Below are 17,002 nucleotides of genomic sequence, written 5' to 3'. Positions count from 1 at the left end.
ATGACTGTTAATATGCTTCAAGTTGAATTACTTGAGTTTATGAATGTTTATGTTGTATTATACTGGGATTAAATTTTCACCGGAGTCTCTCCGGCTATTGTCTTGTTTGTATGTATGCATGACAATAGTTGGGACTGGAACGAGTCCGGGAAGACCATGAAGAACTGAGATCGAGAGAGAGTAGAGTGGTGATCCGGGTTTAGATGAGTTGTTGTCAATTGTTGTATCAACTTGAGATATAGTTGCTTGTATGCTATGATTTTAGCTTATGTTGTACTAAACTCTAGTTTATGAAGAACTAGTAGACATCTCCATATGTATGTTATTTTGTTGTTGTTGTTGATAACCTTTATGTTGAGATCTTGAGATATGAAGTTAGCACGAGCTTGCTAGATTGTGATGAATTTTGAGTTGTAGGTGTAAACTCAAGAGTATTGGATACATGAAGCTTGTTTCAATGCATGTTGGGAATTGAGTTTATGTCTATATCTCTTTTAGAATTTATATATCTTCTTTAGATGACTTGGTGCAGCAATGGAAGCACTTGGACAGCAGGTTGAAGCAACCTTTCTCTTTTTCTGGACCGTTGGCTGCTAGCATGTTGGCTTGCGCTCGCGCGAGAGGCGATCCTTGCGTGCGCGCAGGGCAACACTTATTAAAAAAAAAAAAATTAGGCTTTGAATGTTTGCTTTGATCTTTCTTCTCCTTTGTTTAATTCATGATTCTTGGATTAATGTTTTGATTTGAGAGATTAGCGCCCGGGTCTTCACAGATTTTTTTCATAACGACCAGCCTCCATTATTCTTTTCACATTGATATATTGACTCATTTTCTTTAAAGGAGTTCTTCGTCACTAAAGACAATTTAAATTGTTCAACTTGAACATAAATGAAGCTAAACGATCTTATACACAAGATCAAATAATACATTTTGAAATTTAAACTTTGAACGCCATGTTCACTTTATATTTCATTGGGATCGATCTCAAAAATTATTCTTGTATCTTCTATTTTCTCCCCCTCAATGTTGGAAACATTGTTTCACAAGAATAACGAATGAGAATTTCGCGTCATAAAATCTCATTGCTCAAAATAATTGATCATAAGATCCAATTTATTTCCAACATATTTACAATCTTTTCGAGAGATTTATGTAGTGCATTTCTCGCACAAACATTAACTTTCAGTACATAATCATTTGACATAATATTTATAATATATATTTCAGATATCCCCAAATATGACGCAATTATTCTCATGGTTTAATAGTTGATTGGAGGCCAAAAGAAATCAACTAAACGAACATATTTATAATCATAAAATTGATATGCATATCCTTTTTTTTTATCAAGCTTGTCTTGATTATATATTCTGGAAGTTTTTCTCAATACGTATTTTTGCAAATATCATGTTGCATTTCGTGGGCCCACGTTCATTCCAGATAATATGGGAACTCTCTACCAATTTGAGCTAATGATAGTGATATCAAATTTGATAAGCCAATAAAAATTCATAAAATCTTCTGGATCTTTGATCAAAAAACATTCATATTTATTGATCCAGGAACTTTTGGCTTATTCATTAACATTTTTGTGCACTATCAATAGTTTTTCAACTATTTATATAATTTGAAAGGTCAATTCAATTCATTATGCCAAACTCTGAAAGTATTTGTATCAATGATACTTTTGGAGCTCTTTAGCTCTTCTAGAAATATTGATTTGTAATATACTATTTAAACAAAATCAATAATATCCACTAGATTCAAAATTGCATATACGTCAATATTGTGTATCACTATTCTATAATATCAAGCACGTTATTTTTTTCATCGTCAATCAAACGATCTTCTAGATTTTTCAGACATTCAATCAACATACGATGAAATATATGATTGGGTAGACATCAACAGTCTCCACAAACTTTTATATTTTACTTGATAGATATCAATAAATCTTTTACTTACTTCATGTACGATATTGATACGAGATACCGATGTACATTTAGTACAATACTTGATTATGACGTATATCTCAATATTTTGTGTCGAATTTATAATTCATATCTCGCTTCATACGAGATGAGATATTCTTCCTTGAAGAATTAAACTACAGTGTATCAACTGTGTTCATTGACACTGTCACATTCATTTAAAAGAATGGACCACATTAATTAGACAACTTTTATAATTGTCTTTCCTTAAACAAAATATTATAAATAATATATTATATTAAAAGAATTAAAATTGAGAAATCGGACGTACCTTTTCAAATTCTTTTATGTACCAAGTATATCTTTTTACCTTCAACAATGACATTCAATCTCACAAATGTCATCTCACATTAAATTTATGTTTGTCTATGTAAGATGATAACATGTTATAAAAATACTTTATCATTCATTTAAAAAATAATATCACTTTAAAATAAAATTCTAATTTTAATCAAACAATTTTGAAATAATTCAAAATTATATCCATAATAAAAAAAAAATGAGGAAACCGATTATTTCTTTAATGTGGTTTGCCTTTATTTTCAAATCTTAAAATCATATAATATTCATTAATAAGTAAACATTAATATCCATATAAAATAACGTTTCATAAATCAACCCACTGCAAAATACGGGCTACCATCACAATCGTTCCCCAATATAGATGATATTATCAATTAGTTGGACTTATTTTATTTTTCGATTGATGGCTTTGCGGTCTTACCACCGCACATTCATAATTTTCAATCAATAGCCTATGCAGTTCATCATTGAACTTCAAGTCGTTATTCATAAAAATAGTGACAAATAATAGATCATGCTTCTTCTAGATCATTAAAAATAAATACATATTTTGAATCGATATCAAATCAATATCTTTTGATATATATCTCAGATATATCTTTAATAATCTTTTCTTATGAATATTGATAATTTTAGATCATATATCGATATTATTTGAGTTTTATTTATATAAATATTCTTTTTGAATATCAACAAATCTTACTTTGATCAATATTTCTTTATAAATATTGATATATTTTGACATAGATATATATCTTTCAATAACATTTATAGATCTTGGATATCATATCAGATATCAATCATGATTCTTCACTTTTTCAATATACGAAATCATATATCACATCTAAGGCTGGGATACCGAACCAAAATATCGACTTTTTGAGATACCGTACCGAAATTTTTTCGATATATATACATTTTTTTGGTATATCAATTTTTTTTTCGGTATCTATACTGTATTAGTATTAATTTTTTTCATACCAAAATTTCGGAATTTCGATATCGGTATCGGTATGAATTTTTTTCATACCTAAATTTTTCATACGGTATACCGAAAACCCACCCCTAATCACATCTTTATAATGAATCTATTCAGATTCTCAATATATTATATTATAACTAAAAATCTCTTTAGATTCTCAATATATTTGATCTTATATCAGATCTTAATCTTGAATATATCAATATTCAATATATTATATCATGAATTCATGAATATCTTTAGATATATCAAAATCGTAATCATGAATCTCTCAAAATTCTCAATATAAAATCATGTTGTGCTATTTTATAGCCATCAACATATTCATGATATTTCATGGGCACCAATATATCAATTATTTTCATTGTGCTACTTCTAGAGAACCAATAAATATCTCTTTGTGCTACTTCTAGAGCACCAATGAATATCTCTCATAAATTTGAGTATTGACAACTCGTTGTACTATTTCAATAACATCAATAAAACGGGAATTATTTTCATTCTCAGTTGGTTACAACATCGTGCTGATAACGTGTTATAAATCATAATAGAAATAGAGATGAGTAGAGAGGATTTATGAGATAGGAGAATTCATATGCGTCAATACTCAGGTGCAATTTTCATTGAAGTTAATCACCCCTATTTATAGGAAAAGATTACAAGATACAAATCTTTACAAATATTATCTTGACATATTTATCTTGATCACAAATCTTTAATAAGATAATCATCTACGATAATAATATATTTATAACAATTTTAACTTATTCTCAATCTTAATCCGACGCTATTTTTTAATCTTTTCTGTGACAAATTAATAAAAAATAGATATGTATGTTGGATATGAATTATAGTTTTCAGTCAGTTATTTTTGACATGATCTCACAAAACTTTAGAATCCATCACAAGATATTTTTAAAATTAGTTTCTCAAGTACAAGTAAGATTTTGTTTTTGGACGCAAGTACAAATTAGGATTTTAAAAGGCTGTAATGGTTAATATATAATCCTGACAACAGATTCAACATCGCATAGGCCCATCCACTTAGAGAACTTTGGAATTCCGATTCTTTGCAAAATATGTATATGTTATATATTATTTTTTACATATTGCTCAAATTATATTTGTTTTATTTAAGTGATAATATTCATTATACAATGTTATACACACAATGCATGTGTAGGGCTGGTTCGATACGGTATATCGACTATACCGAATAATACCGTATATCGTACCGAAAATTTTGGTACCGAAAAAATCGATACCGATGCCGTACCGAAAATTTCGGTATACCGAAATTTCGGTATGACATAAACCCATACCGTTCTTACCGAAAATTTTTGGTATACCGAAATTTGGTACGGCGTCGATATAATACCGTCTATACTGACATTTTTAAGAAAAAATCTATAACTAAAATATATTTTTTTATTATAATTTTTTCTTTTATATAATTAAAATATATTTTATTATCTATGCGAATTTGAGCCACCTAGACAGTAATTAAACGATCAGTAATTGAGCGACCAATTTTTATAACTACACATCATCATTTCTAAAAATTAAGATGGATAATAAATGTGTCAAAACGGACTAGTGGGACGGGGCGATCGCAACCCACCATTAGGGCGGCCTAATCTGCCTTTTAGGCGGAACGAAACACCAACCCAACCCAACACAACCCACCTATTTTAGGTGGCGGGGCAGGCCAATCCGGAGGACTTACATGTAATTTGGTGGGTTTTGGCGGGCCGACTCGCATCCCACCATTAGACGGGAAGAAGTCGGGTCGCCCACCTTTTAGACGGATTGAAAAATTGTCAATCCAACCCATCTATTTTGTATGACGAGACAAGTCAACTCGATGAACCTAACCTTTTTTTAACACCTCTAATGTTTAACAATCATCTATACGACAGTCCCAATCGGCACTTTTATAACAATATTACTCATATGACATCCTTAAAAAAAAAAAAACTTTTTCCCCTTCATTATTAAGAATCTCAAACGTGTATTTGATTTTTTAGGATTATTTTGTTATCTAAGCATCGGTTAACTATTATTTTTTTTAAAAAAAAAACCTCCGTTTTTGTATTTCATTCAAATACCATTGGAGAGGTTATTTTATAAAAAATAATATTTGACCAGATCCATATTCCATATATCTAAATATCCTTTTTTTCCCCCTTTTTTAAAAAGGAAAAAAAAAATCCAAACAGGCAATAAAAATAAAAATAATAATATAATAATAATAAAAAAAATCCAAACAGGCAATAAAAATAAAAATAATAATATAATAATAATAATAAATATAATAATAGTATATTTATTTATTGAGTCCTGAACATCCATAGTCTCTTCTAATTCACTTGTCGTCAACTGAAGAACAATAGAGATGGAAGATGATAAACGAGCTGTTAAGGAACCAATCTCGAGTTATCCGCGTGCTTAGTAATTTCAAGAATAATAGAGATGGATCCTGCAGCATATCATGGGATTGGGGGTACGTACACTCTCCCAATTGCTTTGATCATTGATGTTGTTATTCTTCTCTATTTTTCTGCGATTTTTCTTATGCGTTTAGGATATATGTACTGTGTATGAGTTTATACGTGTATTTTGACTTTCTTGAGGATGGCTGAGTTGTTTGATGAGATGAGAATTTTTTTTTTTTTTTTTGGTGCTTTTTTTTATGTCTCTTTTCACGTTTTCTTTTAAACCAGAAAAAAGGATGCAAAGAGGCGTATGTGTGATGACTGATGATACTGGGTAGATTATGATCTGGAAATGTGAAGGTGTTTTATGGAAGCGCTGGTTTCATTCTGGAATATTACATTAACCATTTTGTATTTAATTAGTTTGTCTAGTAGTTCCCATATTTTGATGACACCTGATATTTGTGCATTGGACTTGAAATGTCACTTCTGATGTGTTAGTTTTGACTTTATTTCATGTTTGATTTATGTTGTTTCAGCTGGGTACATGGATCCGGAATTTAGGTGGCATCTGAATCCATACGGGCAAACCGCATATCCTCACCCTCACCCTCACTCTCACCCTCACTCTTACCTTCATCCTCATCCTCAAGTCACCCATGAGGGGATTCTAAGGGAAATCGAGAAGGAAAGAATTAGGGAGGAAATAATCATGTCAGAGATTGCGAGGAGACGTGTTCTAGAGGCTGAGGTGAGGATGGAGTTGATGATGGAGAGGGAAATGGCTATCTGGCAACGCGGCTATGGGTTTCCCTTTGGTTCATCACCACTAATGGGGTCAGAATCATCAATGAGGCCTTCACTTATGATGCCAAAAGCAGGATGGTCTGCAGAGAAAAGACTTGGAATGGCACTTGAGGATAAGGAGAAGCTGAAAAGGAGTGAGAATGGAGGATTGGAGACTTTGCCATTTCAAAGGGGGACTGTTGACCTGAGGATTTTAGAGGGTAACAAAGCAAAAGAAAGAATTTTTTTGCTGGTTAGTATACCCCTCTGTCTTTTGTGTGCGGCTGTCTTGGAACTAAAATTTTGTGATAACCCTAATAACGTGTTTGTTACACGTGTTGGTATTTGAATTTTCCAACCCATTTTATCTATAGAATGTCAATCAAAGCTTTTTCCTTGTTATAGTTGGATACTTTAGTTCCAACTCTAGTTGAGCAGAAGCAAAAAAATCGGAGAAGATTTGAAAGCATCTTAGAATCAGTCTCCTTTAGCACCTACATGATTTACCAGATTTTTCTATTGCATGTAACAAAGATCGTAAAAGTGATAATTCATGGTTGTTTTAAGGCTACAACATCATTCCACCAATAGAATCAAATTAGAGTTTAGAATCACTGAATGATTGAGAACATGAATGTAGTTTTGCATACTTCACAGATCTTTGGAAAACTTGGACATTGTGCGGTTACCCTTCTTTCTGTTTGGTGCCTGATAGTAGATATATGCTTAATGTTATGGGCATGTCATTTTTTTTTTGACGATAACAAAGCGACACAGGAAGTATTCATTGCACTCTTACCTAACATCACAGTATTTCTGTCCTGTTGATGAATTTGCAAATCAAAACTAAACTTTTTACTTTTTGTATTTTTGTTGCAATCTTAGTTTCTGTGTTTTTTACAAGTTATTTTCTGTTACTTCCTCGATCATGCACTTGGTTCTGGTCAGGTATTTGTTTGTCAACACAAACTTGTTCCTACTTTGTTTTTGTTTTTGATTTCTTTGCACGAGTTCTTATACTTCCACCCTCCCCCAATTGATAATAAACAACATACTGAACGATCCACTTCATTTTATTTTCTTCTTTCTTTGCCACAATTATTGGTCCTTAAAGATGCGGGAAAGGTCAAAGATTCAGTGATTTATTCGATAGATTGTCCCATTTCCTATTAATTGTTCCCTTATGTTTCCCACCTTCCCTATGGTGACTACAGTAACAACATATTGATTTTGTTTCAATCTTGTAGACCAAGCCAGATGAAAATGTATCTGGATCGAAGACGAAGGATGTAACACCCACTGAAGTGGTTAATAATGAGCTTCTTGCTGATGTTATTGCAAATAAGAAATCTAAGGAGGAGTGGAGCTGTGCGCTTTGCCAAGTTATGGCCGCCAGTGAAAAGGATCTAAATGGACATGTGATTGGAAAGAAACATAAGTCGAAAGTAGCTGCATTGAGTGCTCAGAGGACTGGAAAAAACTATAGCATCGGACTTTTTCCCAAGAAAACTACCAAGTCAATTCAGGGTGAAGAGGAGGGGGTGAAACTTAAAGCTCAATATTTGTTTTCTGAGAAGGCTGGGGAGGCAACTTCAAAGAAAGATGATTTTCCAATGTCAGAAAACCCAAAATCAGAAGATTTGAAGAAAACTCAGGCAGAAGTGATTCCGAAAGTACAGAAGAATGAGGATGATCTACTGAAGAATGTACAAGAGAATGAGAATAATTCGAGGAAGAAGGGTTATGAGTTTTGGTGCGAGTTGTGTGAAGTTGGGACATTATCTAGCGAAGTCATGAACGCTCATAAGTTGGGGAAGAAACATGTCAGCCGGTTGAAAAGATGTGAACAATATGGTGGAACCGGCTCATTCAACCAAAAGAAGAGTGTTGTACTCGTTGATCCTGTGGAAGATGTTTCTGGAAATGGAAGTAACATAAATTTGGGAAAGTCCAACCAGGCAATGGATGAAGTAAGTTCAGAGGATCACATGCTATTAGAAGTGGTCAAGCATGAAGTACGAGATGGAAAAACCTTAGATTCCAAACCGGTTAATATTGAGCTCCCTGCTGATGTTATTGCAAGTAAGAAATCTAAAGAGGAGAGGAACTGTGCCATTTTCCATGTGCAAGAAGAAACAGAAGGAAAAACCTCAGATTCTGAAGTGGTACATATTGAGCTTCCTAAAGTGGTTAATAGTGAGCTTCCTGCTGATGTTATTGCAAATAAGAAATCTGAGGGGTGGAGCTGTGCCCTTTGCCAAGTTTTTGCTACCAGTGTAAAGGATCTAAATGAACATGTGCTTGGAAATAAACATGAGTCGAAAGTGGCTGCATTGAGAGCTCAGACGACTGAAAAAGACCATAGCATCAGACTTTTCGCCAAGAAATCTAATAAGTCAATTTACATGGTTAAGGAGGCGGTGAAACTTGAAGCTCAATCTTTGTTTTCCGAGAAGGCTGGGGAGGCAACATCAAAGAAAGATGATTTTCCATTGTCAGAAAACCCAAAATCAGAAGATTTGAAGAAAACTCAGGCAGAAGTGATTCCGAAAGTACAGAAGAATGAGGATGATCCATTGAAGAACGTACAAGAGAATGAGAATGATTCGCGGAAGAAGGGTTATGAGTTTTGGTGCGAGTTGTGTGAAGTAGGGACTTTATCTAGCAAAGTCATGAACGACCATAAATTGGGGAAGAAACATGTCAGCCGGTTGAGAAGCTGTGAACAATACGGTGGAACCGGATCATTCAACCAAAATAGTGTTGTACTCCTTGATCCTGTGGAAGATGTTTCTGGAAATGGAAGTAACATAAATTTGGTAAAGTCCAACCAGGCAATGGATGAAGTAAGTTCAGAGGATCACATGCTATTAGAAGTGGTCAAGCATGAAGAACGAGATGGAAAAACCTTAGATTCCAAACCGGTTAATATTGAGCTCCCTGCTGATGTTATTGCAAGTAAGAAATCTAAAGAGGAGAGGAGCTGTGCCATTTTCCAAGTGCAAGAAGAAAGAGAAGGAAAAACCTCAGATTCTGAAGTGGTACATATTGAGCTTCCTGAAGTGGTTAATAGTGAGCTTCCTGCTGATGTTATTGCAAATAAGAAATCTAAGGAGGGGTGGAGCTGTGCCCTTTGCCAAGTTTTTGCTACCAATGTAAAGGATCTAAATGAACATGTGCTTGGAAAGAAACATGAGTCGAAAGTGGCTGCATTGAGAGCTCAGACGACTGAAAAAGACCATAGCATCAGACTTTTCGCCAAGAAACCTACCAAGTCAATTTACGTGGTTAAGGAGGCGGTGAAACTTGAAGCGCAACCTTTGTTTTCCGAGAATGCGGGGGAGGCAACACCAAAGAAAGATGATCTTCCACCGTTGGAAAACCCAAAATCAGAACATTTGAAGACAACTCAAGCAGAAGTGATTCAAAAAGTAGAGCAGAATGAGGATGATCTGAGGATGAAGGGTTGTGAGTTTTGGTGCGAGTTGTGTCAGGTTGGGACATTATCTAGCGAAGTCATGAACGCTCATAAGTTGGGGAAGAAACATGTCAGCCGGTTGAAAAGATGTGAACAATATGGTGGTACCGGATCATTCAACCAAAAGAAGAGTGTTGTACTCGTTGATCCAGTGGAAGATGTTTCTGGAAATGGAAGTAACATAAATTTGGGAAAGTCCAACCAGGCAATGGATGAAGTAAGTTCAGAGGATCAAATGCTATTAGAAGTGGTCAAGCATGAAGAACGAGATGGAAAAACCTTAGATTCCAAACCGGTTAATATTGAGCTTCCTGCTGATGTTATTGCAAGTAAGAAATCTAAAGAGGAGAGTAGCTGTGCCATTTTCCAAGTGCAAGAAGAAAGAGAAGGAAAAACCTCAGATTCTGAAGTGGTACATATTGAGCTTCCTGAAGTGGTTAATAGTGAGCTTCCTGCTGATGTTATTGCACATAAGAAATCTAAGGAGGGGTGGAGCTTTGCCCTTTGCCAAGTTTTTGCTACCAATGTAAAGGATCTAAATGAACATGTGCTTGGAAAGAAACATGAGTCGAAAGTGGCTGCATTGAGAGCTCAGACGACTGAAAAAGACCATAGCATCAGACTTTTCGCCAAGAAACCTACCAAGTCAATTTACGTGGTTAAGGAAGCAGTGAAACTTGAATCTCAATCTTTGTTTTCCGAGAAGGCGGGGGAGGCAACACCAAAGAAAGATGATCTTCCACTGTTGGAAAACCCAAAATCAGAACATTTGAAGACAAGTCCTGCAGAAGTGATTCAAAAAGTAGAGCAGAATGAGGATGATCTGAGGATGAAGGGATGTGAGTTTTGGTGCGAGTTGTGTCAGGTTGGGACATTATCTAGCGAAGTCATGAACGCTCATAAGCTGGGGAAGAAACATGTCAGCCGGTTGAAAAGATGTGAACAATATGGTGGAACCGGCTCATTCAACCAAAAGAAGTGTGTTGTACTCGTTGATCCTGTGGAAGATGTTTCTGGAAATGGAGAAAACATAAATTTGGGAAAGTTCAACGAGGCACTGGATGAAGCAAGTTCAGAGGATCACGCACTATTAGATGCGGTCGATCACGAAGAACGAGAAGGAAAAACCTTAGAATCCGAAGTGGTTGATATTGAGCTTCCTGCTGATCTTATTGCAAATAACAAATCTAAGGAGTGGAGCTGTGCCCTTTGCCAAGTTAGTGCCACCTGCGAAAAGGGTCTAAATGAACATGTGCTTGGAAAGAAACACAAGGCGAAAGAGGCTGCATTGAGAAGCTCAGAGGAAGGGAGAAAGCTATAGCATTGGATTTTGTCCCAAGAAAGCTACCAAGTCGATTCATGCAGAACATTTAATGTGACTAGAATGTGGCGCGAGTAAAGAACCCATTTCTCATATTTAATATGGCATAAATTAATTAATTAGATATTCTAATACTAAAAATTGAAAATTGTAAAAAAAAAAATTATATTAAACGGTGTGTGTATAGTAATTTTTGGGCTTTTTTATTTTTATTTTTTTGGAGATCTCGAAAAGAAATGAGTCGGGCATTTGAAATTGTTTGTGATTTAAGTCACTAGACTACTAAAATTCACGATTCCCATACAAATTTTATGTTAGATCCCGAAAATGTGTTGATATAATCTAGTAATTACCAATATGTTTTACAACTTGATCCATTCTCATGTTTACAGCATTACTCTCATATCTTATCATATGACCAGTCCCGCTCCCAGATGGACATGAAATAATGCCAAAAGATATGTAGATCATCCTCCGACAAAGAATGAACCACGTGCTATTTCTGGTTCCATTGTATGACACAAGCAAATAAGACATTTTTGGGTTTTTTGGGTTCAGGCCACACCTCGATTTGAATCGGTGAGATTCGCTCCGACTGCACCTAATTTCCCGGCCAGCTCCCGAAATGCTAAGTTGGGATGATGTCAGGCGATTGTGGACGATGATAGTGTTGAAACACACATATATATACCAGTATCCAAACTTCATTCTTTCCCTAGAATCAACCATAGAAGCCACTAATTCAGAGCAACAACTCCAGTAAATATTTCTTGTTACAGACAACTGTGTTCTAACATATATCTTGGTATGGTTACAATACTAGTACCAATCTAGGAATCCTCTATGCGTTAGGAATTGAACCAGGCCCATAAGGCTAAAAGGGAGCTGGATACCAGTCACCTCACAATCTTTTTTCGGTTGCCTCTGAAAAATCTAAACTCTCAATGCAACAGGATCCTTCCATGATATTTTCCGCTTCCCCACGTGTGATGAACTCTCTCCAGCGTTTCGGCAGATGGATAACTTTAAATCGGTTTGTTGCTCATCATTACCTCTAACTAAACTTTTCTTAGCTTCTTCAAACATTGCTGCATCGGCGTTGAATTGGAATTCCTCGTCCCCGGTCTAAAAGATGAAAGAAATAACTATCATAATGCTTTTCATGAAAATTTGGATGTTACGACTAGGATATAGCTAGTTCCTTACCGAGATCTCATTCAAGTCAAAGATTGGAGCTCGGCTGGGCAGAGAAGGTTCTTTCCCACTAAGACTGCTATCTAGATTCAAATCAAAAGTCGTGCTCGAATTCCTCAGAGCTGCCTCATTTGTTCCATGAATCCTTGCCTTGAGGTTTCGATCAAGAATCGTGCTTGTGTTCTGAGACAAAACATCTTTCCCGCTATTTTTCCTTCTCTTGTGGTTCATACCAGAAACGGTATTCGATAATGCTTGACCAGCTTCATTTCCAAGATGTAATATATCGTGATTATGGCGATCAATCACTGTGGAAGCACCACGTAAAGCAGCTTCCTTGCGAAAATTATGTTTCTTCTTTGGCTTTTGTTCTGTAATTGGTGGTAACCTATGGACAGTGGCTTCTTTCACGATTTTGGTTCTCTTATGTGGATTTGGTGACTGTACATGCTTTGTTTCCAGTGATGAATTCATAGCCTTTGTTTTCATAAGAAGCTCATATCTTCCCCGCAAAAACCTGTGGATTATAAAGGAATCAAATCAGGGAAAAACGCTTCTAAAACAAGATGCGAAGAAACCAACTACATGCAGAGTTGGACGTAGAAATCGATTGAACGGGGAGTGACGGAATGCTGGGGGGAATTCAAGGAGTCCAAAATAACATTTTCTAGGCAGACGAGAAGTTGGGAAATAAAAGTCCTAAAACATTTTACTGGGGTGATGGCTCCCCCACCCTCTACTGCTGAATCCGCTCCTGACAGTATGATCAACTCCTTATTTTGTTAGGAAAAAGATTTCCTTTGAAAGAAATTACCGAGATACCAAATTATGACGAATTTTGAGACAATTGTAAGCACGCGTGAATAGCTGTATCGAATGATTTATATTTATTTAGTCAATGATCACAACATGTGACCAGTGGCACATCCACGGGTCACTAGAGGGTGATCACACCACTAGAGAGTGATCACACTCCTCAACCAAAAAAACGATATAATTTTATGTAAAATAATTGCTAGTTTCATCCCCCATAATCCAATTAATAGCCCCAAATCCCAATCCCTCGTCATTACTGATCCTGGATCCACCCCAGGCCCTGAGTTTAACTGAGACAATTAATAGGACTATATGCATAAAATTTCTCACAGTGACCATACATGATGTGATGCTTTTACTTTTGAGAATTACATCTAATCAGGGAGAATGAGTAATTTACAGAAAATTAGAAGCACGTTGGTTAAGATTGAGTAATTTACAGAAGTAGGTGAGTATTTGCATACCGAACTTCACCAGCAAGCATCATCTTTCTCTGTTTTGCAGCCTCCAATTTGCTTCTCATTACAATAGCTTCCTGCAACATGGTACAATTACAATTACAACTCCTTCTCTTGTTTCTGATAATGAATTTACTACTACCAAAGCAACAAAGGGATTTGAATGTTTAGAGAAGGGATTTCAAATTTGGATTTCAAACCATACTCATACTCGGTATACCTGAAATCTATTACCTAGTTTTATGCATGAGCTTACATTTACAGGATGTTTGAGATCTGCCAATATCGAAAGTACTGAGACAACCAGAATGGATTTAAAGTCGAATATTTGGACTCCTCAATCTAAAATGACTAAAAATGCCAAATGCAACTTAAAAGTTTGTTTGGATGGCTTGCATTTGGATCGAAGTATGTGGTGAATTTGGATTTCCAATTTCTTATCAAAATTCACTTTAATTTTTTTATGAGTGATTTCCAAATCATGGATTTCATATCCTTGAACTTCAATTTAAGTTTTTAATCAAAACAGAGCTCTTTAAGTACTGATATCATAATTTTACACAAGTCAAATACTTTGATCTCAATTAAAAAAGGAATTTAAAATCCATGAATCGTGATTCAAATCCTCAACATCTTAAACTTTTAGTTCCAATCATTTCCAAATTGGAGGAAATTAAAATCCAAACCATAAAGCCACTCATCAAAAGCAAATCATTCAATCCAAAAGCAATATAAAGTTAAACGGTCTTGTCTATGCTACCCCATTGGGGTAGTGCCCAAAATAGATCCAACGGTCCATTATTTTTAGCATTTAATATGATATTATTTTAAATGAGATCATCTCAAATGAAAAAAAATATGGGCCCTTGGATCTAGCACATGGGCAGTGCTAGCATAGACAAAGCCAAGTTAAACATTGAAACAATTTTTTTTTTGATGACGTGTATATATCTAGAGAATTAGAACCATTTACCCATCCTAAGTTTGACAAAACAAGGAAGCATTTGCAATTTATATGAAGTCTGAGTAACACAAATGTATAAGCAATGGAAACATCACTCAGAATCTTACACATGAGCTCATTAATTATCAACCAAGTATAATAAACAAAGAACTTGAATCAAAAGAGATGGGGGTCGACACTATTCAATTCAACAAGCATTGATTCCAACTGTTCATCACCAAGTTTATCAAACATTGAGAATTGTAATCATCCCAAGAAACGGAATCAAGAAATCTGGGGCCAGGCAACCAATCAGATTAGGCATATCGAATACTGAGGATAAAGCAACAAAATTTGACTTTCAACTGGATTTCATGCACTAGTAAAGTGAATAGCGAAAAAACACAAATTAAATCGCAAATTACCCTGAAAGGAAGCCCAAGACTCACAAACGATTCATAATTCAAAACAGCCAGAAGAGACTGAATATCAACATATATCCAGAAAAAGATAAACGAAATTACAGATAATCAATCATAATTCTGAACAAAAACAACAGGTAAAGCAAAACATAAGCCCATAAGAGGGGAAAAAACAGCAAGGCTGTGTAAAAACATGAGGGAGCAATCATAAAAGAGCTATTCCGTGAAAGAAAACAGATCAATCACACCATAGGAAAATCTTAAAATCACAAAGCAGAACAAACCGAAGCCTTCAAATCCAAGCAAACCACACATTAGAGTCAAAACCCACAACGAAATCAGATCAAATAAAGACCCAGATCTCCAAAATAAACAAAAGAAAATCACAACCCAGAAGAGAAAGCCATACCCTTCGCAGCTCCTGATAGTCCTGTATAAGAGCCTGATGCCTGAACCTGGACTTAGCATCCTCAGATGCTCCGACGCCATAGAAAGGCGTGTGACCCAGAACCACGTCGTTACTCTTCCGAGACATGAGATCCCAGATCAAAACGCAAGCCCCTTTGCGAAAAAAAAATGTGATCTTGAAAATAATCAGCCGACAGATTAATAAAACAACCGAAAGGTCAGCCAGGCGCGTAACAAACAGATAGAGATGAAAACAAGAAAATGAATAGATGGCGATAGGTATGATGAATAGGAAGAAAAGAAAGGGTTGGCAAGCAATAAAGAAAGGTGGTTTGTATATAAGCAAATAAAGAAAAAGATAAGAGTAATAGAGATGTAGAAAGGACAGGAAGAGAGAAAAAATTGAGAGGGGGGAAGGTGGGAAGGCTCTTTCTTCGCTTTCCCCTGTTTTCTCTGTGAAAAACTCTGACCAATGCAAAGGCCGAAAAAGCCCACACATATCGGGCAAGGCAAAAAATAAAAACATAATTGCATGGGAAAGATAGTGAAGTTGATGATGAAGATGGGTTTTCTTTTCTTTAATTTTTTTTTTCCCCAAGGGAGATGGCAGAAGGGCAATTGTGGGAACAAAAATCCACCTTTTTGGTGCTGGTGTATGAAGGTGGGATTGCGTTAATTTTGAGGAATTCGGAAGACTTTTGTTTCCCCATAATTCCTGCTCGCACATACATACATACATACATACATAAATAATGGTCCAACTGGGCCATTACAGAGAAGGTTTGGTGGTGCGTGGAGTCTTCCTTTCTTTTCTTTTCTTTTTTTTCTTTATTTCCTGCAGTGTATACGCCCAAAACGTGTACGGATAATGGAGAGGAGAGAGAAAGGAGGAGTCTTTCCATTCTTTGATGTTAATTTGTAGAGAGAGAGAGAGAGATTGGGAAGGAGGGATTTGGGATGAGATTGATGATGGAAGATGCTGCAAAAGCGACAAGTAAAAAAGGGCAAGAGCTGCAGATTTTAATGAAGTCCTCTTCTGTTCTTGATGCCTTCTTGTTCAGTTGTTTTGTAGGTGGAGCTCCTTTTGTGGCCTTAAATTACACTTTCGACCCTCGCCAAAATTTATATTTGGATTTAATAAAATAATAATCAATTCAAATATATATTATATTATATTATAATAAACAAAAACAAGAGTGAAAATAAATAAATTGTAGTGTATAAATTTGAAAAAGAGAGTAGTTTGAGAAGAAGTCAAAAATCCAGGAAAAGCTTGTCATCTAGTCTGCATTAGGAAGCTACCCTTCCCTCAATTCATATATATATATTTTTATATATTTGGTTGGTATTTTCGAGGCATTTACTTGGTGTCCCCATGCTGGAGGGTAATATGGTAATTAAACATGCCATTACCCACCACAATCAGCTAGCTACTTTTCCTTCGGAAGGTGGAGGAAGAATGAAG

At 35.4% G+C, this 17,002-nt stretch overlaps 2 protein-coding genes across 2 annotated transcripts; one reads left to right on the top strand and one right to left on the bottom strand.

The window, feature by feature from the left end:
• Positions 1–5,640: 5,640 nt before the first annotated feature.
• Positions 5,641–11,613, top strand: LOC140890961 (uncharacterized). Its single transcript, XM_073299151.1, has 3 exons — positions 5,641–5,779; positions 6,251–6,750; positions 7,745–11,613. Exons 1-3 carry the CDS (start codon positions 5,749–5,751, stop codon positions 11,294–11,296), a joined length of 4,083 nt encoding a protein of 1,360 aa, XP_073155252.1. The 5' UTR covers positions 5,641–5,748; the 3' UTR covers positions 11,297–11,613.
• Positions 11,614–12,037: 424 nt separating this feature from the next.
• On the bottom strand, positions 12,038–16,591 carry LOC140890962 (uncharacterized). Its single transcript, XM_073299152.1, has 4 exons — positions 15,539–16,591; positions 13,771–13,841; positions 12,503–13,007; positions 12,038–12,421 (listed from the first exon to the last, which is right to left on the bottom strand). The coding sequence occupies exons 1-4, from the start codon at positions 16,274–16,276 to the stop codon at positions 12,230–12,232; spliced, it is 1,506 nt and encodes a 501-aa protein (XP_073155253.1). The 5' UTR covers positions 16,277–16,591; the 3' UTR covers positions 12,038–12,229.
• Positions 16,592–17,002: the final 411 nt, after the last annotated feature.

Source organism: Henckelia pumila, chromosome 3, assembly GCF_033568475.1.
Source record: "Henckelia pumila isolate YLH828 chromosome 3, ASM3356847v2, whole genome shotgun sequence".
In the NCBI taxonomy this organism is placed as follows: Eukaryota; Viridiplantae; Streptophyta; class Magnoliopsida; order Lamiales; family Gesneriaceae; genus Henckelia; species Henckelia pumila.
Note: the sequence above shows the minus strand (reverse complement) of the source record. Positions and strands in the feature narration are given on the sequence as shown.